The sequence below is a fragment of the Corylus avellana genome, chromosome 6, assembly GCF_965113065.1.
Source record: "Corylus avellana chromosome 6, dhCorAvel1.hap1.2, whole genome shotgun sequence".
NCBI lineage: Eukaryota > Viridiplantae > Streptophyta > Magnoliopsida > Fagales > Betulaceae > Corylus > Corylus avellana.
In genome coordinates, this window is record NC_142495.1 from 6,931,715 (window position 1) to 6,959,708 (window position 27,994).

General features: G+C 36.9%; 1 protein-coding gene across 3 annotated transcripts; it reads right to left on the reverse strand.

Moving 5' to 3' along the window:
• Positions 1 to 953: 953 nt before the first annotated feature.
• LOC132186127 (uncharacterized) lies at positions 954 to 27,021 on the reverse strand. 3 transcript variants are annotated; one of them, XM_059599951.2, is made up of 26 exons: positions 26,714 to 27,021; positions 26,483 to 26,563; positions 25,997 to 26,134; positions 25,224 to 25,334; positions 25,076 to 25,126; positions 24,068 to 24,168; positions 20,988 to 21,081; positions 18,768 to 18,899; positions 18,417 to 18,677; positions 18,223 to 18,301; positions 17,937 to 18,028; positions 17,707 to 17,790; positions 16,732 to 16,806; positions 16,552 to 16,599; positions 14,242 to 14,337; positions 13,686 to 13,915; positions 7,482 to 11,017; positions 7,287 to 7,366; positions 6,826 to 6,906; positions 5,286 to 5,357; positions 5,110 to 5,206; positions 4,933 to 4,987; positions 3,364 to 3,492; positions 3,139 to 3,256; positions 2,228 to 2,310; positions 954 to 1,691 (listed from the first exon to the last, which is right to left on the reverse strand). In XM_059599951.2, the coding sequence occupies exons 1-26, from the start codon at positions 26,876 to 26,878 to the stop codon at positions 1,268 to 1,270; spliced, it is 6,513 nt and encodes a 2,170-aa protein (XP_059455934.2). In that variant the 5' UTR covers positions 26,879 to 27,021; the 3' UTR covers positions 954 to 1,267. The 3 variants fall into 3 exon arrangements, with proteins under 3 accessions (XP_059455934.2, XP_059455935.2, XP_059455936.2); XM_059599952.2 differs by lacking the exons at positions 25,997 to 26,134; positions 26,483 to 26,563; positions 26,714 to 27,021 and having other exon boundaries at positions 25,076 to 25,133; positions 25,224 to 25,297; XM_059599953.2 differs by lacking the exons at positions 18,768 to 18,899; positions 20,988 to 21,081; positions 24,068 to 24,168; ... (3 more) ...; positions 26,483 to 26,563; positions 26,714 to 27,021 and having other exon boundaries at positions 18,428 to 18,504.
• Between the last annotated feature and the right edge of the window lie 973 nt (positions 27,022 to 27,994).

Genomic DNA, 27,994 nt, shown 5'->3' on the forward strand with positions numbered 1-27,994 from the left:
CTTGTTTGCGAAAGCAACTAAGCTCAAATTTTTTTTTTTTTTTTTTTAACTCAACTCAACTTTTTTTCGACCCAAGTTACCCAACTAAAAAATATTATTAATAAAAATTTGAAAAAATATATATATATTTAGGGGTGGTAGTTGAAAACCCCAGGTTACCTTGCTAGTCTGGAGTGGTTTAGCCACCCCCATCAATTTCGGGGTGGTTTATCCACCCTCTTTATATTTTTTAAACCATCCAAACATAATATCAATTATTATTTTTCCTTGATTTCACAATTTTGAAAAGAATAGAAAATATTATAAAAAAATCGCGAATTCAAACAATGAGGCCATCTAGCTAACGGAGAAAGTACATCTTAGCTCTAACCAATTTAGTATTTACATGTCTCCAAGAGGTAGTGCAATCAGCTAAAAATCATGTTTCATAAAAGTCACTAATTCGAATCTCTCTCCTCTTTTCCTTGTGCGGTTAAAAAAAATAAAAAATTAAAAAATTTTAAAAAAATAGTATTACATTCAGTCTTTGTAATTCTCTAAAAAGCTGTCATCTTATGATGTAGAGTATTCTAGAATGCAAAACGCGGGCTACCCATAAACTAGGTCAATAGTAAGTTCCAGTCCATGCATGGGCAATCACTTGATAGTGGGTCAAGAATTTATATCCTTAGTGGCCCCAACAGTTATCCTATCTTCAGTTGTATTTAAACAACATTTGTTATGAAATGAGTATCACCGAAATTACTCAGAAAAAAGTGTTGTTGAGGTACTGGCCCCTTGGAGTGCCAGAAGTGTTATTTCCTTTACATTGTTTACAACCAAACAATTGTGCTCACAACAGAGAGGGAGTTTGAGAGAGAGAGAGAGAGAGAGAGAGCAGCGCAAGTTGAAAGAAGACTGAGCCAGAAAAACATTTTAGGTTTAGGTTTGACCGGTTTAACATTCAGTATCACTATAAAAATATTTTCCCTTTCCTTTTGTATGAAATATAAAGATTTATAATCATTAAGATTTAACAATATTGTATCTAAATCATATAACCTGCTAGATGCTGCAACAAAAATAAAGTAATGTTGTTGTCAAAAGAGACCTAAACAAATAGTTATATATGGTGCTATGCTACACCAATCCAATGCCTTGCGTCCTGAAAAGATGCCCCTGTAAGATGCCTTTGGAAATCCTTTCCCTATGCAGATCAGTGCACGTATGAACACACATATATACACCAAGTTATCCTAAGCTTTCACCTCCTTTTCCAAGCCATGACTTATGAATGTTTTCTTTCCCACTTCCCTTCCCGTCTACCATCCCGTTCTCTCCGCTCGACTCCCTGCCTAGACTTGCTCCCTCTGGATCCATGCCTTTGAGCAGAACCAAATCCACCAGACTGTCCATCAAATGCCGACACCAAGTCTGGATCCCCTATGCTACCTGTGTCACCTGAGTCCTTGCTTCCATCTGGATTATCTTCATAACTGCTAGCACACTCATCTGGACGATCACGCGACTGTAAAATAGTAGGCAGCTGGCCTGAAAATTGCCGGGAACCAGACAGAACAACAGTTGGCATGGCTCCCATGGATGTACTAGTGGTAGACGTTTCAGGCTGCAGGCTTCCACTATTTGCTCTTGTGCTCCCTTCATTACCTGATCTTCCATTTTCCCTTTCACGAAACCGTTCCCGAGGTCGACTGCAAACAAAGTGTGGCAGTAAGAAATTTATGCACAATTAGAGTGGCAGCAAGAAATTTACTGTAAAATTGTTTTAAAAAGCAACTAGGGATTGTTTAGAGATAAACATGTTCCATCTGACAAATAGCTGGTTGCCCTAATACTGAATTGACAGGAAACAGGAGAATAATCAAGTTCAAATATCCTAGTTAGCATGGTTGTAGGCCGTGATAGAAACAAGAACTTTGATGTAGAATGCACATCAAACATAGTTCAAACTAGTTCTAGCTATAAATCCTAACAAGGTACTAAAGCAGATCTAATGCGGTTAGTTTTGTAAGAAACTCATTTATTGATAAATCTATTGCATCCACATGCATAAAATACTTCATAACAATTAACAACTCTTTACTACTTAATTCCACCAAGTTGCAGGGCCTTAAAATCCTCAAACTACTAAAAAATAAATTCATCTGGCTTTTTGTATATATACAGAACTGCTGAATAGGATTATGAAATAATAAAGCGATTTTGACTCATGACATAAATAGATCACCTGCTATGACTGGAGGAAGAAAAATCTCGTCGAGATGTTCGTTGTCCTGATTCAGCCAGCTCCAGTTCACGCTGAAGTTCTCGCTACATACAAATGTACTTTCGGATTTAGTAGTTCCAAAAGACCAGAGGCCAATAAGACAGTAACTTTCAACTAAAGACACCAAAGACTAGCAAACTTTTATTTTTTAACATAAAAGATTCTAGCAAAATTGAAGGGTAGAATCACATTTTGCCACCCCTAACTATCCAACAACCAACAGCATCTCTTCCAACTTAGGGCAGGTGGAGGCCATTTTTCCTGATAGCCTATTTAGGGCAGGTGGTAATCACATGAGATATGTTTACTTTTCTTAGTCACGTGAGTTTCACTGGTTTTATTTGTCTCCATTCTCCATATTATACTGTTACTTCTTTGGATGATATAATGACCAATATAATATAGGCTGCTTTATTTTTGTACACTATAAATAATATTGCAATAGCAAAAAGAAAAAGAAAGGAGGGCAAAAGGGAACATGAAAAAGGAAATTATGGGTACCAGTCCTTGGGCAAGTCTAATCCAACCCCAATAGATAACCACACACATATATATATATATACACCACACACACACAATACTAAAAGTAAGGACTTAACAATATAGTCAGGAAAGGAATTGATCACAATTAGAAAGATATAAGAAAACCCGCAATATATTAACTCCAGTAGATTCACAGAATTTCTTGCTGCCTCTACTGTTAGGGACTAGAAAGGTACGCCTCACCTTTCTTAGGACCAAAAGTTCAGATAGGCCAAGGAGCTCAGTGCCTACCAGCATATTATGGCAGGAAACTGATAAAACTCACGAAAAAGCACAACAGAGTATATGGAAAATCAATATATTCAGATTGAGTGGGGAAGGGTTCTTACCTGTGTTTGCCTCTCCTTCTCCATATCAAGATTGTGGCGCAGCTCCTTGGTTTTAGCACGCTCCAGTTCCAGCAGTCGCTGTCTTTCAATCTCCTTTTCCACTTCAGCCGCCCTCTCCCTGATACGTAAAAATGCTAACTGTTACATGCAAACCCCTCAACTTGGTATCCATCACAAAACTATTGCAATTAAGAACATGAGATGAGCCACTGATAAGAGTTAAACCTATCAAGTTCTTGCAGAAGTTCTGCTTCACGTAACGCTGCATCTTCTAAATATTTCTGACGGGCACGTCTCAACATAAGTTTCTTTTGTCTGCGGGTTGCTATATCCTCTCGCAGTTTAGTTTTCTCTCTAAAAAAAGGAAATCTGATTGAAATTAAATTTGTAATCTTCACAATGCCTACAATAGTAAAATGGATTCATACTGGGATTTCGCATTCGTAAGATTGATTCTCGTACTTTATGAAATTTAGCTTTTTTAAATATGAGTAAAAGATGGGCCCCACAGGGCCACAAGTACTACTAGTTTGTTAAAACTTGACATGTTTATTTATGAACCGAGTAAAAATAATAATAAAAGAACTCTATGTCCAATTTGGCCCAATGTGCAATGTTTACATCCTACCTGTCTCAGTGTTACTAGAATCTCCAGCATGCTTTCCAATCTTAATAAAACCTTATTCTACTTTAGCAAAGAAAAGACCTAGCAACAGAGTCATTCTTGGCAGTGTTGGACATCATATCTTGTACAATGATGATTTATGAGATTAAAATATTTGATATTTTCTTTGGATAAGTAATGTCATATCATAAACAAGGCGCAAAGGGGCGCAACCCTAGTAAATAGGGAGTATACAAGAGAAACCCTAAGATAAAGAAAGAGAAGAACATGAATTCAAAAAATCTGCAAAATTATAACCAAATAAGCTATGATGTGCATCCAAAGATGTAACGTGTTCATCAGTCTTCCGCAACTCTGTTATCGAATGTCTCTATGTCGTCAAAATGCCGAGCATTTCTCACGCCAAAGACACCACATTAAACACATTGGAACCAACCTCCATACTTCCTTTATGGTACCGCACACAACCGGACCGCCCTAACTATTCAACAAATCAATGAACTGTCTCGGCATAACCCACTCAACACCAAACAATTTAAGAATATAACTCCATAGTTCTCTCGCGACTTCACAATGAGGCAATAAGTGGTCAATTGACTTCCCATTCTTCTTACACAAGCAACCTACTCAACCACCACAACATTCATCTTTTTCAAATTATCAAGTGTCAAAATTTTCCGTAAAGCATCTGTCCACGCAAAAAACGCCATCCACGAAGGAGCCTTTACTCTCCAGATACTCCTCCATGGAAAAGGACTATCCTGGCTACCTAGCACTGTATAGAACGACTTCACTTCAAACTGACCCCTTTTGCAAGGGCTCCAACCTAATCTATCCTCTCACACCAAAGGCACCACATTAAACACAACGGAGCCAGCCTCCATACTTCTTTAACTCAATCGAACTGCCCCATCCGTGCACCATATATGGATCGCGGCACATCACAGCTTGATTGTTTCTACTTTTGCATATTTTTTGAATTTATGTTCTTCTACTTCTTCCTATTAGGGGTTCACTTGTATACTCTGTGTACTAGGGTTGCACCCCTTAGCGCTTTATTAATGATATAAAATTACCTATCAAAAAATGGGCTTTTGTATTTTCTTCTATCAATTTACAATGATTTTCATGTGTTGCAAAGTGCAACAGAAAGTGAAATTGGTACATACAGGGAACGAATGCAATCCTTGATTTGATGAAGGCGTGTATCATCTTTCACAGGAGCTGGAAAATAAAAAAGTTGCACAGTAGATAAAAGCAGGAAAAAGATTGATTAGCATAACAGGAACAATTTTTTAAGCAGCCAATTACATGTAAATGACAATGCAAGAGTCAGAAATGGTTACAGGCTAGACAAGGAATCTGATGCCCATCTTTGGAATCTTCTTGTAGTGAATGTTCTTTTTGAAGGACGTCCAATTCTATTTCAGCCTCCTCTAGTTCCTACGACATATTTAAATTATAAACTGACCACACAGGAGCTTGGAAGCAACAAACAAAACCAGCAGTCACCCAGGCTTACCATAATCTCTTGGTCAATTTTTCTGGAGAAGATATCAAAGTATGACTGAACAGAAGTCAAATTTGCAAGAACCTGTTACAAATCCAGTGATAATAAAATTAGCAACAACATGAAAAGGACAAGCAACAACTTATATGGCTGCAAGACAGTGCGAAATAGCCTATGGCAAATGGAAAGAAACAAAATTCCAGGTGTTCAACCACAATAGGTAGAAAGAGCTATAAAACAAAGGATAAGATCTCATTCTAACACCACTTACATTTGTTGCAAACGCTTTACTACTAGGAAACAGAAACATAGTTCCCTTTCTTCCTTTTTAGAAATATTTAAAATTGATTTTATATAGGAGCTTAAAAGGGAAACGTAGCCTTCATTACAATTTGAGTTCCTAGTTCCAACTCGTTTGCATTGTTAAAGCAAGAGACAAAGGTGCTCTTGTAATGACTCAACATCAGATAGTTTTCGCTCAAGCCTTAGGGGATTCGTGGAGAGATCTACAAAGCATGCATACAGATACGGGATATGAGAAAGGATTCACAAAAGAGAGACTTGGTATCTCTGGCCCTCGCAATTCATTGATACAAAAAGAAATATAATATTCTAGAATATGAAAACCTCGTAGGGACACCTCATAGTGACACTTTATAGGAACAACTCATGGAAACCCCTGTACAGACGCCTGGTCATTCCCCTTTCTATTAGAATATTACCTTCATTCTCTAACGCTCTCCTTCAAGTCGGAGATATATATTATATAAGTCCAGCTTGGAAGAAATTAACTCTAATGAACTATGACATAGACTTTCTAAACACATCAGCAAGTTAGTATTCAGACTGAAAAACCACAGAACTGGCCAAAAATTGAACAGAACTGACTGAAATACCACAACACCGGCTGAAAAACAAATTAAATCGGACAGCAAACCACTGAACTAGTCTAAACAAACTGAAACGGTCGAAACCCACCGAAGCATCAACATACAATCTCCTTCCTAATATTGCCCCTTCCCTACCAAAGCATCAACATACGATCTCCTTCCTTGATCCACCATCAAATCCTTCTTCATCAGCACTGGCGTAGTAACCCTCAATCCCTTTGATGTAGAATGAAATGAATGTTACAATTACATATAAATGGTAAATAGCCTAATAAGGAAAATATTAGACTAATATAGAAATCCTATATTCTAATAATGGATACATGCATACACGTACATATCTGTGGCATTCAGAAATCCTATTGGGGTCACCTAAAACACAAGGCAATGCTCTAGGATACACATCCAGACATCACCTTAAACCAGGCTCATTTGTAGAGCATAGATATGTGCCATTCACTTAAGTCAACAGTACTGCCAATAATATCAAACAACAGTAAAGAACTTAGAGAAGCCAACTGCATTGGAAAAATGAAATTCCTCACTGTCCTACAACTGCCATTTACCAAGATTGTTTGAATGCAAACAGAACAATAGTGACATTAATAATTTCAGTATTGACAACTGAAATTATAAACACGCTCTTTTGTAATGTATCTTACCTGAAGAATTGATTCACGGGTACTCCTGAAATCTGGGTCGGATTGTCTTGAAGGACTTGAGGATAGCACTTCTTTCAAGACCTTACATGTAAAATATGGCATAGTGAACCATTAAAATGTTAACAAACAATAAATTGTATCTTTTTATTGTACTGAAGAGAAAACCAGTCTTGGTCTATTGAAGAGAAAACCAGTCCCATAAAAAAGGGAAATTTTTTTTAAATTTTTTTTTTTTTTTTATAAGTAATCGATTTTATTTTACAATCAAAAGGACAAAATCCAAGTATACAAGAAATATACAAGAGAAACACCTGATTAGAAAAAAGAAATAACACACACAAATGCGCTGTAGCTCGATTGCATACAGCGCATGCACACACACACAATTCCCTAAGAAATTCAGATATACTATTCTGTAGCTTGATTGCATGCCACAACTTTGGCCTCATCCTACCACATACCTCTTTAGCTTCATCCCCTTCATTTCTCAATCTACACAAGACTTGGCAAGCTTTTTTCTCCAGATCCCCGAGCCTGCTATCTGCAAAATAAAAAATTAAACAAAACAAAAATCACTCAGAAGCATGCTCTCTACGTTTCCATAAAAATGTTGTCTATACCAAATTACACTCAAATATGATAAAAATGGACCATACCACTTTTTGACCACCCTAAAGTCTCAATATTTCTCCATACATTATGAGGAATCAAAGAAATAACTTCAGCCGAAGAATACAGACAAGCACCAGCAATAAGTGCTAATGAAAGTTGTAGTAATGGGCCCTCACACGTAGGATGCGCAAGCTTTCCCAAACCATAAACACTATCAGCTCCTGCAAGAAGTGATTGTAGCTGGTGACACTCAGCAAATGGGATATAATCTACGAGAAGTGCCAGAGCATATGTCCGTAAAGGTAATGATGTGTCAGATGATGCCAGCACAGCCACCCAATCCCATGTACTAGAAACCAGATGAGATAGAATAGAATCAGGAACAGTAATAGCTGAGCTAGGTGAAACTAAATTGTTGCAAATCATAGAAGACTGTATAGCTGTTCCTCCATTCACATCTTGGCCAACAAGTTTTCCCAAGTGGTGAAGCGCAACAAATCGTTGCTCGGGTTCAGGATGACCCAGCATTGAACAGAACAAATCAATCGAAGGAGCCGCACTTTCAGGAAGAGTATGAACACCTCTTTCAAGTAAAATTGACAACCATTTATCAGTCTGCAAGCGCCATGAAATTTTTGGTGCACTGCAAGAAATATTTTTTATTGCAGAACAAATAGGACCAATCACATTATCCAGTGAAAAACAGTGCGGCACTCTGAGTAGACAATCAAGCATAACAGAAGCAACTTCCCAGCAACTGTTTGCTTGGAGCATCATTATGATTTCGGCAAGTCCTTCAAGACCAATCCTCCAATGAATTAGGAACTGGTCAGCTGACTTAGATGGTGAAGGATTTTCACTGTCATCCTCTTCAGCATTGTGGACTGCTCGTGCAATCAAAGATAAGCACCTCGAATACATAAAACACTGTGCCAAATCAATAGTCAACTTCTTAGCCAGTTGTTGGTGAAGATTCCAACAGAGCTCAACAGTAGGGTTAAGCTTGGCAATGAGAGCCTCTAAGTCTTTAGAAAAATCTGCTATTTCCTCTGTTGATAAATGATAAACCTTTGCATTCACAATACCAGCATCAGAGTTGTTATTTTCTAACTTCTCAGAAGCCATGGTTAGAGACGAGCTATGGCAGACATCACCGAGAAACCATGCATGTGATTCCAAACTATTACCAGAGAGTACACTACTGCTCACTTCAGAAAGTGGGGGAAACTGAAGTGGGATAGCACCAAAGACTCTTAAAGTTTGAACTAACAGCGTTTTACAACTTTCAATTACACACTGGAATGCAGATAAATAGTCATGGAAAGAAGTTGTTGGTTCAAATGCAGTAAAATCAGCCCAAAAGATTAAGGATTGCAAAATTTCCCTTTTGCGTTGAATGGACAAGTCACAAAAGACAGAAGCCAGAATACAAATTGTCAATGCTCGGCTGTACACTTTTTCTGCAGAGCTATTTTGACTCTCATTCTTCAGTCTGATATTATCAAAAAGCTCATCAAAGCATAATGACTCGAAATTAATACATGAATCATCAACCAACAGTCTTTCCTCATCAGACACTTTATGCAAAGAATATGAAATAATTGGCTTCAAAAGATGCAGTACAGAGTAGAGAAATGACACATCACAGTATGCCGCTCTACAAAGTGATACCAGAACCTGCACCACTCTAGGTACCTCAGGCACCATTGCTTCCATGTGCTCAATTACAATGGCTTCGAGTATATAAAGGATGACTGCTTTGGCATTCTTTGCAACAAAACCTTTCTGATTATCAGAACCATTTTGAGAAGCAATCTCTTCCCTGTGAGGAAATGGCCAGGAACACAACTCAGAAAACCAACACAAGATATCAGGCACTAAACTGGAAGAAAGAGAACTCAGCTGCAACCCAACTGCCTCCAAAATTATCTCCCCAAAAGCTTCAAACTGTTTTTTCATCTTAGGAAAAAACTTACTGAGATCAGGATAGATAACACGGAAAGATTGATCCCCATCCAGTTCATCAGTGAATCCATTTCCAACTGAAGAAACATTTTTGCCCACTGACTCTTCAGTCTTCATATCTTCATGCTTTCGATTGACAACATTATCTACTATGGCTAGATCATCCGCATATATTGACAGTAAATATGTCAGATGAGACAGATCTGAAGCAAGGAAAAGATGGTCTTTCATATACTGTTTAGCATTACGAGATACTGCCATCCAACCAAGAAACCTAACCAAAGGGAATGCAGATCTAGAAAATGTCAATATTCTCTGCATCCAGGCCGAAGGTGGAACTAAATTTCCATAACGAATACCATTGTTAATATTGATCGCTAAATCTGTCCCTTCCTCACCACCACTAGAAGCATTCACCAATCTTTGAAGCAGTATCCACCGTCGCTGTATCCCATGTATCTTCTCAGGCTTCAAGTGCAAATTGCCTTCTTTAAACTGATAATAAAAAGATGTTAGCATCCCATTTAAGTACTCAGCAGATTCTAATATAATATCAATGACAAGTTCAGGAGCACAGTATAGCTTAGTGGCTGAATGGCACAAAAACACAAGACTTTGCATAAGAATTTCATGCATTGAATGTTGCTTTCTCCGCAACCGTTGAACCAGAAAACTGCACAACAGGGCCTGATTTTGCCGAACCAAGGTGATAGCATCTGCAGATTGCATATCAAGGGGAGACAACTTGACGACTTCCTCATCAAATCCTTCAGTAGAGTAGGGACACTGTTCCCCAGCTGACACTTTTTCCTGATACTTCTTATCTAATTCAGCAGCCTCGAGCAGTATTTGAAGAACAATTTTATCTCTTTTCTTTTCAAGATGAGATATTGTTTTTAGATCACTTTTACTCTTTTCAGAAACCCTTCTCAGCTCCAAAATGTCATGATTTTGGGGAATTCTAGAGCTGCTAATGTTCATCTGATCCATAAATTTTGGACTGGCTTTAAACGACAACATAAAAAAGGGATTCACATAGCACTCTGCTGCTAAGAGCAAAGCATCTATAGCAGCATCATGACCTTCAATGGTAATCTCACTTTGAGAGTGCAGATCTAAAGCCAAATGCCGAAACTCAGAAGCTCTTAGTTCACAATCTCGATAGTTAATTAGTTGAAAATAATCTGCTTGCAAGTTGAAGTATTCAGCAGTAAAACCAGCATCTAATACTAGGTCAATATGATACTGGCCAGTAACGTTTTTCTCAGCCCCCTGTTTTGGTTCTGAGCTGACATCCCCATGGTTAGAAATAGAGCTATTTTCATCTTGACCACTATTAATATTTGTCACTGCTGTGCTCCGAAGTTCTGGAGTGGCAAAAAATAGACTGACATCTTCAGAAACATCAAACTTCACAGCTGTATCAGAAATATCTGTCTTTCCATCATAGTCATCTTGGCTATTTGATTTTGAAGAACCTCCTCCTTGGCGAGGGACAGATGAAAGAGATAAAACATTTGAAGATTCAGGCTCGAGTGGTTTCAATATAGGATACTTGCGAAGATCAATTTCAGGAGGTAACTGCATGTGAGGTTCCAATATTGAGAGAAGTACACTGCATGAAGAATTTTCATTTATTACCAACCAAACAAAAACACAACACTCTCTAATGAAACTCGCATTATGTTAGACAATAATAGTAAACAACAAAGTGATAAATCCACAGCAGAAATAACTAGAGACAAGCACTTACTAGTCACATTGGATATATTTACACAACCATTTCGGCTCTTAATTTAGTTGGATAGTATAATAGAAGAAAAGAAAGAGGAAAAGTAGAGAAAATAAAAGACAGCTTATGAGAAAGTGAGACCCAGAAAATTAGAGTTCTCCTGGTAATGTATTATTTGCATTAATATCTCATGGTGCAAGTACATAAATGCCTTCTCAATATATAATAACACAAAATATAAAATAAATGTAGTTTAACAACACTCCCCCTCAAGCTGAGGCAAAGATATCTCGCATGCTCAGCTTGCTTAAGATTGTGGAAAGGCATTACTCGGAACTCCCTTTGTCAGAATATCTGCAAGTTGTTTTCTTGTCTTCACTTATGGTGTACAGATTAATCATGCATGCAATTTTTCCTTAATAAAATGCCTGTCAATCTCAACATGCTTAGTTTGGTCATGTTGGACTGGATTGTGAGCAACATGAGTTGTTGCCTTATTATGACAATACAGTCTCATGAAATCTTTAGAGTCATACCCAAGGTCTTTCAACAATATCTTCAACCATGATATTTCACATACTCCATGGCCATAGCTCTAAATTCTACTTCTGCATATGACCTGGCAACCACCAACTGCTTTTTCTGTGCCAAGTAATCAAATTACCTCCCACAAAAGTACAATATCCTAAAATGAACCATGTATCCACAATTGATCCAACCCAATCAACATCTGTGTAAGCTTCTATCTTTTTTTGATAAGTAATCGAAGTTTTATAAAAGACGTAAAGTGCCCCTACATACATAGGAAATATATAAAGGAAACGCCAAACTAAAACGAGCAAACCCCCCCTCCCCCGCAGAAACAACTGTTAGAAATGAGTCTTGGGCCTAACTCAACTCAAAAGCTAACTCAAGAGTTGAGGTTTCCCCTCACCTTATAAATGGACAATTTCCTTAATACCCAGGCAATGTGGGACTTCCAACACGCCCCCTCACGTGTGGCGGGAGGACATCCAAGCCAACACGTGCGACAATGGGTGACGGTGGGCCACAGCCAATTGGGCTAGGCTCTGATACCATGTTAGAAATGGGTCTTGGGCCTAACTCAACTCAAAAGCTAGCTCAAGAGTTGAGGTTTCCCCTCACCTTATAAATGGACAATTTCCTTAATACCCAGGCAATGTGGGACTTCCAACAACAATCAAGAAAGATCCCCACAAATACGCCACCCTAAAGGCCCATGAAAGCCACCTGAAGCGCTAGAAGACGTGAACATTGCTTTTCCACGTCTAGAAGACTCGCCTTTGGCATTATAATTAATGGAGCACTTCAAATTTTTTAGCTCCCTGTTGCCTTTAAAATTAGAGGACTCCAATGCTTCACGTCGATGGTCCTCAAAAGAGCCAAAGTCTGCTGTTCACAACCCTCACAAGAGATCCCCACAATAAGACAGATCTCCTTAACACAATGCATAGCCCAATCTTCTGGGGGATAGATACACAGAGGCGAAACCTCACCATCACCACCCCCATCCACCCCATAGACACAAACCCAGAGTTGTCGGAATGTTCTGAGACAAAACCATCTCTAAAAACAGCCCGGAAGACACGCCGGTGGGAGCAATAACAACATCACCCACCATAGAGGACGGCAGGATCAAAGAAGGCTCCTCCATCTCAAACACCAGCCTCGGCAAGGGCTAGGGAAGGCCACCGGCATCAGCTGACTGGATCACCAGCAAGTTCTGGGATACGGGCTAATGAAAAGACGGCTTGTGAGAAACTGAGACCAGAAAATTAGTATTTTCCTCCTGGTAGTGTATTATTTATATCAAAAGAGAGATAATAGAGAAAAGAAAAGACAGCTTGTGAGAAATTGAGACCAGAAAATTAGTATTCTCCTCCTGGTACTGTATTATTTATATCAACGTTTCATGCTGCAAGTACATAAATGCCCTCACATAATATAATAACATAAACATAAAACATAAAACAAATGTAGTTCAATAACAAATTTAGCATATCCTATACCAATACATCATCATTTTTTTTTGTAGCACATTTAGTGACAAGATTTGGATCACCCATAAATAATGTTATTATTATCATAATCTGGATCCAGATCCTCTAAAGCCTCAAAAATTCTTAAAAAAACTCCTCGAGAAAGAAATTTTTTATCAATTCCCAATTAAGCATAAAAGAAAAGAACTGTCTGAAGAACTTAATTTTTTTTTTTTACTGAAAGCCTATAGAAACCAAAAGACAATTAGTAATATCTTAGGAAGAGGCAGGATAAAATATGTACATGATGCTAGTGGAGAATCTGCTCTTCATAAGGAGCATATACCATTCCCAATTTAGCAAGTGAGATTTGAATTAATAATTCAAAAGTTCTTTATATACAGTATCCTTCCCCTCTCTTTTCCCTATAATCTCTTAGAAAAGATTGCAATTTTTTGTTTAGAAAGGTTCAAATCTACTGTGGATTTGTCATACCAAAATATTCATAGAAGAAAAGATTCCAGCCTAAGTATGATAAAGGCATGTATTACCTAGGAGCAACTGAGCCACGCCTCCATTCAGATTCTAAAGAAGGAAGAACAGCCGGCTTTCTTACTGCAGTACGGATGACATTGAGGGCAGTCATGCAGGTCTGTCCCTGATTTTCTGGAAAAGTGAAAGACAGATCTCCAAAAGCTATTGGGCTCTTCGATGTGGCTATGGCAGGATCAAGAAAAGGATCCAGCATTTCAACAAGAAAGAGAATTCTGTGCTTAACTTCCTGAAAGAAGCATGGTAAAGACATTAACAGAAACATTTTGACACTTAAAAACAAGCTAAATTTATAAATCTCTTAACCAAGTATACTAACTACATAGGAGGGCATTTAGCTTTTAATTCTACAAAAAGCCAACAATTCTAAGGGGCCTCATTCTTGGCACAGCGAAGCCCAACCAGACACAGATAGGTTCTTTGCCCAAACACTTGGTTTAGATATAGTTATATCAAGGCACTACAGACCAAAATTATTTCCTTTTTTTTTATTTTTATTTTTTTTATAAGTAATCATTTTGGGGTTGACAGAAAACACAAAGCATGAGACAATACCTTATACTTTCCCAGCACATCATCCATGTGACCGGAGAGAGCCAGAACAATGCACTTTAAGGCAGCCCGAGCACGACTCAGGGAATGGCGAGCACTCTAACACATGTATTAAAAGAACAATAAGACAAAAGTTTACCATAAATCTGAGCAATCAAAGAAAAAGGCAGCTGCCAGCAAGTACAATAAAAGTTTACCATCCATGTGATCTAGCACAAGCACATAGAAGAACAAACAGATAGCTGATTTTTATACTTACGCTTTCTTAATTGCTTTAATGTTATCGTGAGCATATGAGTGAGATACCAATGACTATCATCATAAAGTTATATTCTACTATCCAGCATAAGAACATAATGAACTTCTTTCCAAGCAGCAAAGATGCTCCTACAAGGAAGCCATATATGTATCATATTTGTGTCCAACAACGACCACTTCTTGGATACTCCTGATAGAAAACTGGCACTTGCTAAATGTGTTCAAATTTGCACAATCATATCCAGTACTTCTTGGTCCTTCCTAAATTCATCAAAACCTTATGACACAACTCTCTAAAGTAAAGAGCAGGAATATAATTATAAGGATATATAAATGAAGGGTTTATGACATTCGACCCTTATAAGGTGAATTAGCCCTTTTTAGTTTGTGTATAACCAAGGGAGGTATGTGTCATTATACCTCTGAAGTTGCAACTTAGGGTTCTCAATAATTTGATAAATTTAATATTGCATAAATGCACCCTGTACCCTTATCTTTTTTTCTGTTTTCCTTCTTTTTTTAATTTCAAGATTTGTCAAAACAACAAACTTGCATCATCTCGTGCCAAGATCAACCATCATCCATCATCCAAATTCATATATGCATTCATGCTGGACAGCTTTTGGGGAATAGATGTTACATTTTATTTTATTAGGAATGTTAATACCATCAATGATTAGTGGATGAGACAATATCTTATACTTTCCTAGCACATCATGGATGATGTGCTAGGAAAGTATAAGGTAATCGTTCGGTACAGGTGGTGTGGAGAATAGCCCATTGTGTCAAATGTGGACTATTTGAAGAGAGAGGCATGCAGGCTGTTTTGAAGATCAAGAAAAAACAATGGATGAGCTCATAAAGACGTTAATCAAGATGCTTTTCCATTGGGCAGGGGCTTTAAATATTTCTCAATTTTCTACTATGCCTCAATTTGTGGCTTTTAGTTCTTCTTTTCGCCTTTAGTGGGGCTTTTCTTTGTATACATCTTGTGTACTAGGGTTGCACCCCTTTGCACTTTTCAATGAATCAATTATTTACCAAAAAAATATACATAAATCCAGAAAAGCTTACTTAGGGACCCGATCCCCACACCATAGCCCATGCCAAAATATAATCTTGGAGCTATCTCCCATCTCAAATCCGTATGACGAGAACCCCCCAACCCCTCCTGATATTCGTCTATAACCCCACCCCATACGACCCAAGAATCTCATTAGAACACCTACTCCACGAGCTGCCATATTTAGAATCCACCACAACTCTCCAACAAGCCTCTTTCTCATGCATATAGTGCCATAGCCATTTTCCCAAAAGAGTACAACTGAACACCAGCAAGTTCTAGACCTTCAACCCGCCCTAAAAAATTGGAGAACAAATCTTGGACCAGCTTAACAAGTGAAATTTGAACTCTTCACCTAATTCACCCCATAAAAAATCGCATTGTAGTTTCTCTATGTGGTTTGCAACACCAGTAAGGAGAGAAAAAAGAGACATGAAATTCATAGGCAAATTGGAAATGGTGCTCTTGATTAAGGTAACCCTACCACTCTTAGACAAGTACATTATCGAACTAGCCAACCGACACTCTATCATCTCAATAACACCATCTAAATAGACTTGGCCTTATAAGAGGCTTCCAATAGAAGACCAAGATACTTAAAAGATACTTAGATATATGACATTTAATATATCTGCCCTTTTTCTGGATTCTATTCGGGAATCAGATATCAGAATTCATCCAAGGCTTCATACAAAAAGAAAAGTAGAATTTCACCAAAACTCTTCCTGTTAACTTAGTTTTTGAGTAGCTACTGTACAGTGACATGAAAAGAAGCTATCATTTCCATAAAAAATGATCAATACTAGACAGATAAGATAGGAAGCAAGGACTCCATTCACCAAAATTTTAAAAATTTGAATCATAATATCTCTTGGGTTTTGACCTTCAGGCAAATGACACAACTATTCTCTACCCACCTTACAAAAATTTAGATGATATTCAAGATCATACATTACATAGTATTTGGCTCAGACACAAACCAATAAACACACCTGGATTGTACCCAAAAGATCCTCTAGAAGCTCCACAGCCAGATCAACCTGTAAAAAATTCAGCCTCAAAGCCAAGATAAACAAAAATGAAAAAAAAAAAAGTACAAACAAAAGAGAAAACCAATGTGTACTACCAATTGCACAGCACGAAACTCAAACAAAAAATAGCCTCAGACGAACCTTTGCAATCACCAGAGCCATCCAAGGTGCAAGGGCACTAGCACACAGATCAATCAGAACACATGCAGCCTTTGCCTGTAGAAGGGTTGAGGTTAAAGCAGTTTGTTTCTGTGTGAGCAGACAATGAAGCCGATAGCCTTAGAATTACATGTTAAAGGGTTTATGCTTAAAAGAGAGGGTTATGTACTTATTCCTTTCTCTTTTCCAGGTAAGTTATATACTCAATCCAGTAACTTTGAATTGTTTCTCATTTGTATATGTTGAATCAACCAAAGTAGTTTTTTCCAAAGTGAATTGAAAAAAATACCCTTTTAGAAAATAACATTTTAAAAGCAATCAATTTAGATTGGTGAAATAGATGCTATAATGTGATATAGTTTATAATTTTGTATTAATGTATTTACTCTAAAACTTGTGATTCTTGCACAGTTAACATTTGTGGATACATATTTATCGTGGAAAACGAACATTATAAACTAAACAAGCAAAAGTTCAGCATGTGTGCATGAGCACAATACGTGGGGTGAAGAGAAGGGGCGCCAGGGGAGGGGAGAATATGATAATGATTAAAAAATTGACATTTTAACGACTAATAGTGTAGTAATTATATTATTATTACATTATCCCTCTCCTTTATTCCAATCAAATCCAAAGTAAGAAACCAACAACGAAAAAGTAAGCAAACCTAACGCATTGAACCATGACTACATTAATATTCTGATGTTAAAAATCCGGAAGAGATCAATGGAACAGTCAGTGGATTATTTTTTTTTTCCCTTTCTTTTCATTTATATATTTCTTTGAGCTCTGCAAGAATATGTCAAATTCACTGATTCAATATTATTTCTTTATTCATTGATGGTCTATAGGACACAAATTAGGAAAAAGGGCTACACATTATAGGTTATAAAAATTAAAAAATAAATAAAAAGAATAAAATGCTACTGGATAATTATAATGAACAGAGTGACGAACATGCGATGGTGAAAACGATGATAAATAGCCAGCACAGGCATGAAGAAGTGGACGGTATAACGATGATGCTGATGTAGACACAATCTGCAATTTATAGCAGCCATGTGAGTGGGATACGAATTTAAAACAAAATCATTGCATAAAAAAAAAAACAAAAAAAAAACAAACAAACAAAACAAAAACAGAAACAAGTAAATCGAAGAAAAAAAACCCTTAACATCACATGTGACCTGAGATAGGGCTTGTTGCACAATAGGCTGCTTCCATTGAGAAAAACTTTCATCAACAACATCAAAAGGACTGCTCATAGTAGGACGAAGTGCTATATATCGCCAAAAAAAAAAGTACACATCAAATATTTATGAAGATATATGGGTCATTATGACCATGATATTCATGAAAAATGACTTATACCAAAAAAAAAAAAAAAAAAACAATATTCATGAAAATGCTGGATAATTTTTCTGCTATGAAGATAAAGACAATTCAAAAAACTTCTGTCACAGGATACTTGACCTGGTAGCAATGCTTGTACAAGTGGTAATGCAGACCAGAAGTCAGAAGAGAACTCTGCCAATTTGTTGCAAAGGAGAGGCTGCAAACAATACAAAGTAATCATGTTGATAAATCACAGCGCCAGCAAACAAAAAAGACATTGCAAAATACAACAGGTGCTTAAGGAGTTTTATGTCCCTATTACAGTAATCAACCTGTGACGCACAAGCATAAAGAACATGTAAAATCCCTTCTTCCACCGCCCCTAAATCTAAGATGTTAAGACAGCTGGTATCCCAGTGATCATCAGGAATACAAAATTGTTCTCCAAACAAGTTTGAGTAATCAACTATAGGAACGGGTTTAGATAATTCAGATTTTGAGGTCTCATCCGGATTAGAGGTTACTTCATCGGGAGAAGTTGATGCTTCTTGCAATATAACTGGCTCTATGAACTTCTGCAGAATTCTGGAAGCCTGAAATAAAGGGCATTTAGATTACCAGATTAGCATCAAAAGGTTGACAACTGACCACCAAAGTATAAAAGGCAGATACAGCTAAATTACCATTCTGCAAACAGTTCCCAGATCAGAGTCTTTATATGCCTTCCTCAGCAGCATGAAAATTGAATCTGGACGAAACACAATGGAACTGGATGTGGAGAAGACAAAAGGTGACACGCTGCGTGACCTTCGAGGCTGCAAGCGAAAGGAGTTTATAATTTTAAAAAGCAAAAGGGCATATAAACAAGAAAGCACTTTTTTGTTACACAGGGAAAAAGTACTTTTCTGAAAGCACAAAACACAATATTTGCTTTCAAGCAGAAAAAGGATATATATATATATATATATATATATATATATATTATTTCTTTTAACGCAAGAACAAATATCAAAAGCTTAATAATCTAACTCAACTAAACCTTGATCCCAGCTTATTGGGATTGACTACATGAATCTTCCTCCAAACTAATGGCCATATAATCAAACTATTTTTTTCTTCTTTCCCATTTTGATTGTTGTAGCTATGATTTATTAGTAAGTTTCAGGCAATATTTGCCGGAGTTAATGAACATAATTTTGCATTTATAGATTGCAGCAAAAACCAGAAATGAAAACATTGAACCAAACGGAACCTTAAATCATGTTGGATAAACCGTTATCTAAAAATTGAAAATGTATGTAAATAACACCTAGTTTCAGAAGCAAAACCATGTACATGTTTATCTCACTTCTTTTATACAAAAAAAAAAAAAAAAAAAAAAAAAAAGTTGAAAAATAAGGGAGTTTACAAAAAACTAAAACCTTTACTAAGAAAAATATAGAAGATAAAATGACATATGTTTCAGATATTAAACTAACCCTAACTAACCATGTGGAGCATGGATGATAATACCAGTGCTGATGGAACAAATTGTTGAGAGCCATGGATAATTCTTTAAAAAAGAAAATTTGAGATTCAGTTAGTTAAACAACCTAGGGTATATCTGATAATGGTTATGAAAAGTGTTTTTTGGTTTTGGTTTGAAAAAATGTTTTGATGTAACATAAATGCGAGAAGTGTTTTTTAGTGAGGAAAAAGTATATTTTGGTGGAGTCCACATTTGAGAACATGTTTTCTGTGGAGTCCAACCTAAGAAAAATTTTTGTTGTGTTTTCAAGGAAATGAATACTAAACATGCTTATTTTGAAAAAAAAACAAAATCAAGTGTAGAGCTGACTTCTTTAAAAGAAATGAAAAGTAATTTACTCATTCGGTTTTTAAATCCAACTTCTAATTCCTTAGGTTTTTCATGTTTTTCACTTTACTCCTTCCGTCCAAAACTACTTAGGTGGTGGTGTTACCGGGATTAATGCCACGTAAGCAATTTTTCCATGTCACATGCCAAGTGTTAAAAACATTATTTTATTAGAAATACTAAGAACAAATGGGGTTCGCCACCTCTCTAACCCTACAAGAGGGGGTCCCAAAAGAGGGCTAGCTCGAACAGCCGCCCCTAGTCGAGGGGCTACACGTGGCCACCCCTAACAAAGAGGTGGCTCCACAACCCCACTGTGGGGTTGCCTACGTAGCCACCCCAGGAACCCATTCTGTCAATGGGGTTGCCCACGCAACGTGCGCGTGCAAGGGTGAAGGAGTGGAAGATTCCTTGCCTTTCTCTTTTTTTTTTTGGATTTTGATATTTTTAATTAAAAAAAAAAAAAAGAAGTATGGCAAAACTGTTTATGTGGCAGTAATCCAGATAGAGGTGGCCACACAGCCACCCTTCTCCACCGTTGGAGGTGGTCGTGCGGTCACCTCTCTCTAATCTTTTTTATTTTTTTAAGTAATAAGTTAGCTCCTACACTTGAAAGATCAAGCACTTGTTTTCTCAAAATATTCCTTCAAGGGTGAGAAAAGTTTACTAAAAAGTGTTATGTGTTTTGAATTATTTGTTAATAGTTTTGAGAAAAGTGTGTTTTTGGTTTTGAAATAGAAAAAGGTTTTCAAAATTGTTACCAATGTGGCCCTAGTTTTCCTCTGATTTTAATGCCTAAAAACTAGAGCAAAAAATATTATTTTTTTAATAAAGAACAAAAGCAAAAAGTAGCAAATGTTATTCTACTAAGATATGCAGACCAGGGCCCCCCTCTCAAGCACATGGGATTTTGGGGGCGAGGGCAAGGGCAAGAGTTGGGGCAAGGGTGGGGGCAAGGCAGGAAGCTATTTTGTGGGTGCATTTCAATATTAAGCTGCACGTCAAATGAAATAGGAACCAAGAATGAGTGAGAGAGAACAAAAGCTACCTCAAAGTTAGAGGAAACAGTTAAAGCTGATGACACATGACCATTCTTAGAGCCTTCAGAGTCTGTGAGATTGGTAATAGACTTTCCAGTTCCTCTGCAGTATCAACCCAATATATTGGCCTTAGAAATTGTTTGCATACGCCTGAGAACACACAATATGCCACACAAAAAAAGGTGCAAATCGAATAAAATCAATACCACAAACCCTACAATGCCGGTGGAAAATGATTGAGAACAAAGTCAAAGTTAGGCTATGAATAAGAATCCGTTTGGGATTGCGGTTTCAATAAGTGCGATTTTAAAAATTACGTTTTTAAAAATCGTGTTTTTGGAATCGCTACTTTTTAAAATCGCAATGGTGTTTAGTAAAACATATTAAAAAATACTTTTTTATCAAATATTTGTTATGCGAAATTATAATTTTGGTTTAAATTCGCACTTTTTCAAATAAGCAACCCCTAGCATACTTATAGAAATCACAGATTTTTTTCCTATTTTAGATTAAGTGATTTTTAAATCGCAATGCCAAATGCCTTACTTTTTATGATATATTTTAAAAACGCAGATTATTCTTGCAAAATTGCAATCTCAAACGCACCCTAAAATACCTCATCAACAAAGAAAGTATACAAATATACAACAATTCAAAAGGAAGGAGGACACAAGGACACTAGGAGCCCAATTTTTTAGAGTATTTCATCAATTCAAGTTCTGGGTGAACAGACAAGACAGGGGAATAACATTCCGAAGGCTTCGGGGATGATGGCAATCCCCCACCGATTCTGGCTGTAGTTCGGTGACCAAAAGATTTAAGCCAAAGAAATCATGAACCTTTTTTGCGCATTGTCCATCAGTAATTCAGTGTCAAGCAAGCCTCTTTCCTGCCAAATTTAAGTAGAATATATGGCAAGATAATTTTTTCTCTTTGCTGTGTAAGGATATATACTCAACAAAGGAAAATTTCTCGAGTGGCAAAAGCAATGAATCCAAGAAAAGTGTACAACAAATGCAATGGAAGGCTCATCCACCCAACTGCTAAATAAATAGAATTGGAGGCTTTCCTCACAACCTATGAAAGAGGTCAAGCCATAACTTTACCATTTTGATTGAATCAGCTCATAGGAGCTATGGAATTACAATTAACAGAGCCTCCAGCCATAAACTTTAATAGTAACAGAACTAGAGATGTTCATGTGCTGGCTTCATAGCAGAAAGGCAAATACAATGAACTATTGGCTTGGTAGATCCCATGAAATCACAGCTTATGGGTTAAGCTTTCAGGTTAGGTTGGGACCAAGTCTGGCCCTCTCCTGGTATTTCAACTTCAAATTCCAACTCCTAATGGTTATTTTGTCAGAAGTATGATTACAAAGCATGCATCTCGAACTCCAGTTTGAAAAAATCAGAGGATGCACATCTAATTTTCCACTGGAACAGGCTAAAGAATGGATGAAATGTATTCTAATTGTTGAAGACAACAAAGTTATAAACATTTTGTGCTCATAAATTTCTAAGTTGTATCGTGTCTGGAATGCTATATCTGGATCAAAAGCGCATGATATCAGGTCTCCATCTAAAATTACAGCTATCAACTCTATGTCCCTATCATAAAGGCATCAAATGCACACTAAGTGAATGATACACTAATTACATTTGAAATATTCTGTCACCAGAACATGAGCCAGCCACTGTTATAAAGGGACAAACTACTTTTATTTTCTGTGAAATTCTAAAAGCAATTCTAATCACATAACGTATGATTCTAAGAGCTTTTGTAAGAAATAGTCTTTTTTTTTGTAAGAAATAGTCTTACTATGTAACTAATAGTTTTCAACAGCATTACATAAGACACGTCTCTATTTTCAAGATTTAACGGGGAAAAAGCAATTAAGTAGGATAAATGCTCTACCTCTCTTTTTTTTTCTTTTTTTTTTTTTTGTAAATATTAACAATTTTCCTATTCAAAAAGTAAATCAACATTTTCCACTCAAAAATTAAAGCATCTAGTAGAGCTCCTTCTATCCAAATGGATTATAAAACCCTAGTTTTCCTCCAATAGAAATTTGACAAGTCAGTTAAAAACATCAAATACAATAAAAATGAAAACACCAGATTAGCCCACCAAAATCACTCATCAACCAAAAAATAACACCTTCTACGTTACCCCACCCATCTACGCCTAAACCACCCCTGCCTCCTCCACTGAGCGCCACCGCCGGAATCTGTCCAAGGCCACCGTCTTTTGGGTGGAGATTCTTTGTGGTTTGGTTTGTTACTTTGTTTCTTCAAGCAAGGTGAGATTCTTACAATTTTTAGTTCTTCTGGTCGGCTTCGGCTTGGGGTGGCGAAATCACTTGTAGTTGGGTTTTTTTTTCAGTGGTTGATTTTGTTTGGAATTTTAGGGTGGTTTGTATTGTTAGCCAAAGGAGGAAGAAATTTTGAGGGTGTTGTCTTGATTTTTGACCGAATGAAGGGGAAAGTTTTTTGGGTTTGTTATGCTTTAGACTTTTATGTATAAACTTCGGAGCAGAGTGTGAATTGATATGGGGCGAGAGCGAGCCGGGGCGACGAATCGGGAGAGACTAGGGGTGGGATGGAGAGGGACGCAGTCATGCGGTGGCAAAAGAGGTAGACATGCCTGATCTTTTCCGGTTGTGGTGCCCAAGTAGAGAAATGAGGTTCCGCAATTGAATTGAATGTAGGTTTTTCCATTGAGGAGTGCTAGAGAAATGAGGTTTCGGTGTTTTCATCCCTATTACATTTGGTGTTTTTAGCTTACATGTCGAATTCCTATTGAAGGCTGAAGGTTTTCTCATCATCTAGTATTTGATTACAATGGTCAAATAAAAATACAATTAGTTGCCAAAAAGAATGAAAAGCTAGGAAATTTCGAAAATTTCCACACATGCTTGGGTTATAAATGAGACACAAATATATAGAATCTTATCATAAAATTCTCAATCTGATGCAAAAGCACAAAAAGGACAATTTCATGTCAACCAACAAACAACTACACAAAACTATATAAAACTGAATATTAGAAGAGCTCACTTGAAATATATCTGGCAGCAAAAACTAACCTTTCCTTCACAATTTGAAGTATTGGATAAAATGGACCAGCAAGCATAGCAAGAAAACGTATATTAGGCTCAGCAGCATCAGAAAAGCTTGTTAGGTCTGCCTGCACAATTGTAAAACACAATGCTCACCAGTATGATAGCAACAATGAAAAAAAATATGGTATAGGGAAAGGAAAACTTAGTCTCCATTGCGTTCCTCGTAAAATATCTTTTGGAATATATTTTGTATTTTCCTATGTTTGGTTCTATAGAAACGTAATAGTTAATGGAGAATCTTTTCCTGGTCAATTGAAAATTGCAACAAAAATGGCCAAAGATGACTTATGTTTTGTTAGAAAATGACTTACACTTGAACAAAACTTAAGTCATTTCTCGACAACATAGTCCTCTCTTCTTGCTCTTCCTCTCTTATATTTCTTTCTCTTCTCTCTACTTCTCTCATCTCTCTCTCTCTCTCTCTCCCCTGTCTTACTCCACACCATCACCACCATCCCCACTGACTCCTTTGCACCATGCAACCATCTGCCACCTCCAGTCTACTGTCCCCAACTTCCAATTCACTATCTCCAACTCTAGATCTAGCGTTCCAAGCTCCACATCTGCTGCCTTCTCAAATCATAGGGCTTTGGTGTTACTAGTTTTTGTAGGTTTTTACATAAAAGCTTTCGATGCAAAGAAGCACTGAAAAAGCATTTTCCTTCTGTCTACATATTTTTATTGAAAACATTTTCTAGGGAAAAATATTTAATGTCGAAACAAATTGAACCTTAGGGAATGAAAATTGTAAGATGATGGGACAAAGGCTTTAGGTAGCCTCCATTGTCATCCATTCTTAGTGTCCATCCCTATAAATTATAATGTTTAGTTTGTACCTTTTTTGAGGTTACTTTGTACACCTCCTTTGTACTTTCCCACCATTTTCAAAATGAAATTTTTATTGCTTACTAAAAACTTAGGGAAAAAGTAAATAGATAATAGATCCTGAACTAATCTCAAAGAACTATATACCTCAAGTTGTGGAAGGAACACAAGCAACCGATCTGTCATGTCTTGAAGCAACTACAAACTAATTGGCATCAGTTGGCAAAGAAATATCATAATACAAGACATAGGGTACACAGCAAAACAAAATAGATGGCATTAGTGACAAGTCCACCTGAAGATGCATATCATGAGCATCTTGTTTGTGCGATATAATGTGTGGCAACAAGTGATTAACAACTGGTTGAAACTCAGGTTCAAGGCCAGTAACTGAAACCCCAATCAGCTGCAAGGCAGGAATAATGGGAAATAATTTTAGTGCCATAAGCTGAGACCAAGGAGAAATAATTGTAACTTACATGACGAGATTAAGATTGTAGGAGTATATAATCAAAAGCAGGTGTTAACAGCCATAGTGAGCATTCCATACAAAGTAACAGACAAAATAGTGCAAGACTTTTACTACATTGCACAAGAAAATAAGCATGTAGGAACTAACTTCAATGATGGCACCATAAAAGTTACAAAAGAAATAAAGAATAAGCATTCTTTACAAATATTGCCAGAAGACGCTGTGCATTGAGAAAATTACATTAATTCAGATTATCAAGTGCTTCACAAATTACTTACCGTACATGAGCATTTGCACATATTTAGTTAATCATTATTGAACAACAATTGAGGCAAAAAATAATTAAACAAGACCCAACAAAAGTAAAGTATCATCCAATATTTTCCACCAAGAATTCCTGAAGATCTCAGCCCCAATTATTAAGGATCATGATAGCAAATACTTTCTATACTTTTATGTAAGTGCATGCCCTGCAGTAGCCAATGGCTAATGCATGATGGAAAATTCTTATCTGGCACGCTAAAACTAAATGAACCTATAGCATAGTGTCACTGCAATGTAGAGAAGAAAGGAAAAAAAAAATCCTCTAATATTACCTGAATAAAGAAAACAGCTATGGGATTTCCCCGCAAACAAGATATTCGCACGTAGCGACATGGGGTGTAGTTCATAGGGTACACCATGTCCCGTCGAGGCGCTTCACAGCGAGGGCGAACTTTCACAAATGTCTCTGGCTGGAAAAGAAAAATGAATCACTACCTCATACAACATCATCATAATAGATAATTAGGCCCTTAAAAACTCGTATACAACTAGAAGACAGTACTCAAGAACTATCAAATAAGTATTCGCAAATGAAATGGTAGGCTTCATACCACACATACCACGAAGTATCCTCCCCATTCCCATTCCTTTTTTTTTCTTTTCTTTTTAATAAGAGGATATATTCAAGTTCTCAATTCGAAAGTGAACTTCAAGGTAAATGAAATGAGTACCAAAGTTAAAAATTAAATCAAACACAAGCTCCAACCTACATAATTTTGTGAAAGAAATTAAAAAGTGAATTAATTCAAGCACCTAACCTTGTAACGCAAGCCAACTGCAATTTCCCATTCAAGCACGGACTTATTATAAATCCGTACATGTGATAGCAGGCAAGGTTCCTGCAAGGAAGAAAATTGAAACAAAGCCTCTTTTTTCAACAATTAAAGCATGAAACTCAGTCACAAAAACACGCAAAAAACTAGAAGCCATTAATCAATGTAGAGAGAGAGAAAGAAAGAAAGAAAGAAAGAGAGGGCAAGGCAAGGTACGTCGAGTTCGAGTAAGATCCACTCTTTGGTGTTGGTAGCGGTGGACCAGTAGGAGCGGAGGTCGGCCTCGAGGACTTGAGCGGCCTTCTGGGACGGCGACTCCCTTGACGTGGCTTTCACTTTGTAGGGCAAAGCTGTGACCCGAGGCTCCAACTCTATCTCCATGCCTCTCTCTCTCTCTCTCTCTCTCTCTCTCGCTCTTTCGCTTTTGCCCTTTTTTTTCTGAGCTCTGAACTACTTCGCTCAACTGTATGCAATATATCGTCGATTAGGACTGATGGCTCTCTCGAGGGAGAGGGAGAAATGCCTCTTTTATCATTTTTTTTCCACTTTTGATGAATTCTTGACGGCGTCGGTGAAAGAAAAAGCCTATTTGGTAACATTTTCAAACACTCTTTTTTTCTTTTAAATGTTGAAAATTCATTTTCAATACTAATTAATTAACGGATAAAACACAAATATTTATTAGAAAGGGAAGATATTGTTTAGGTACGATTTTTTCAAGTGTAGAGAGATGGAGATTATATATATATATATATATATATATATATATAACAAATAAAACAGTAAAAAAAAAAAAATTGAAAAGAAAAGTCGGGGTAGTACTATAGCTGCCTGATGGCGGCCAGAGGTGGTTGCCAGGCAAATTCAGCAGTGGCTCGACGGTGGCCGCCAGAGAAAAGCCACCATAGTGGTTATCGCCACCATGGCGTAACACTTATTTTTTTATTTTAAATTTTATTAAAATATACGTAAAAAAATATTTCAAAATTTACTAAACCAATTTTCATTGTAAACCCTCGTGCACTTATTTTTAGACATAGTCCACACCAAATTAATTCTCAATTTTTACCTTTTTCAAAACTCAAAACTTTACCAAATGGCCCATTTGTGAAAATAGAAAAACCACGTATCAGACAGACAAACTCAAAGTAATAAATGCTTGAGTTTCAATTAAATTATGACCAATTAAACCATAATGTTAATTTTACACTAACCCTAATGTTTTCAAGCCAACATATGACATCCTTAATTCACATAGTTCACACCATTAAAACTACTCATGATTAAAGGTACATTGTTTGAAATAGCTCTTAATTATTGTACTAGCACATGCATGTGGTTTGGGTCAATATTAAATTGCTTATCCACTTTATAATTTTATCATTTAACTTTTTTTGTTATTTACCGTTATCAAATAGATCCTTTCGTCCATATTCTATTAAACTATTTAGCGGAAAAAGTGCAACGCTTGCATAAATCGACGTCAAGACGGACAAC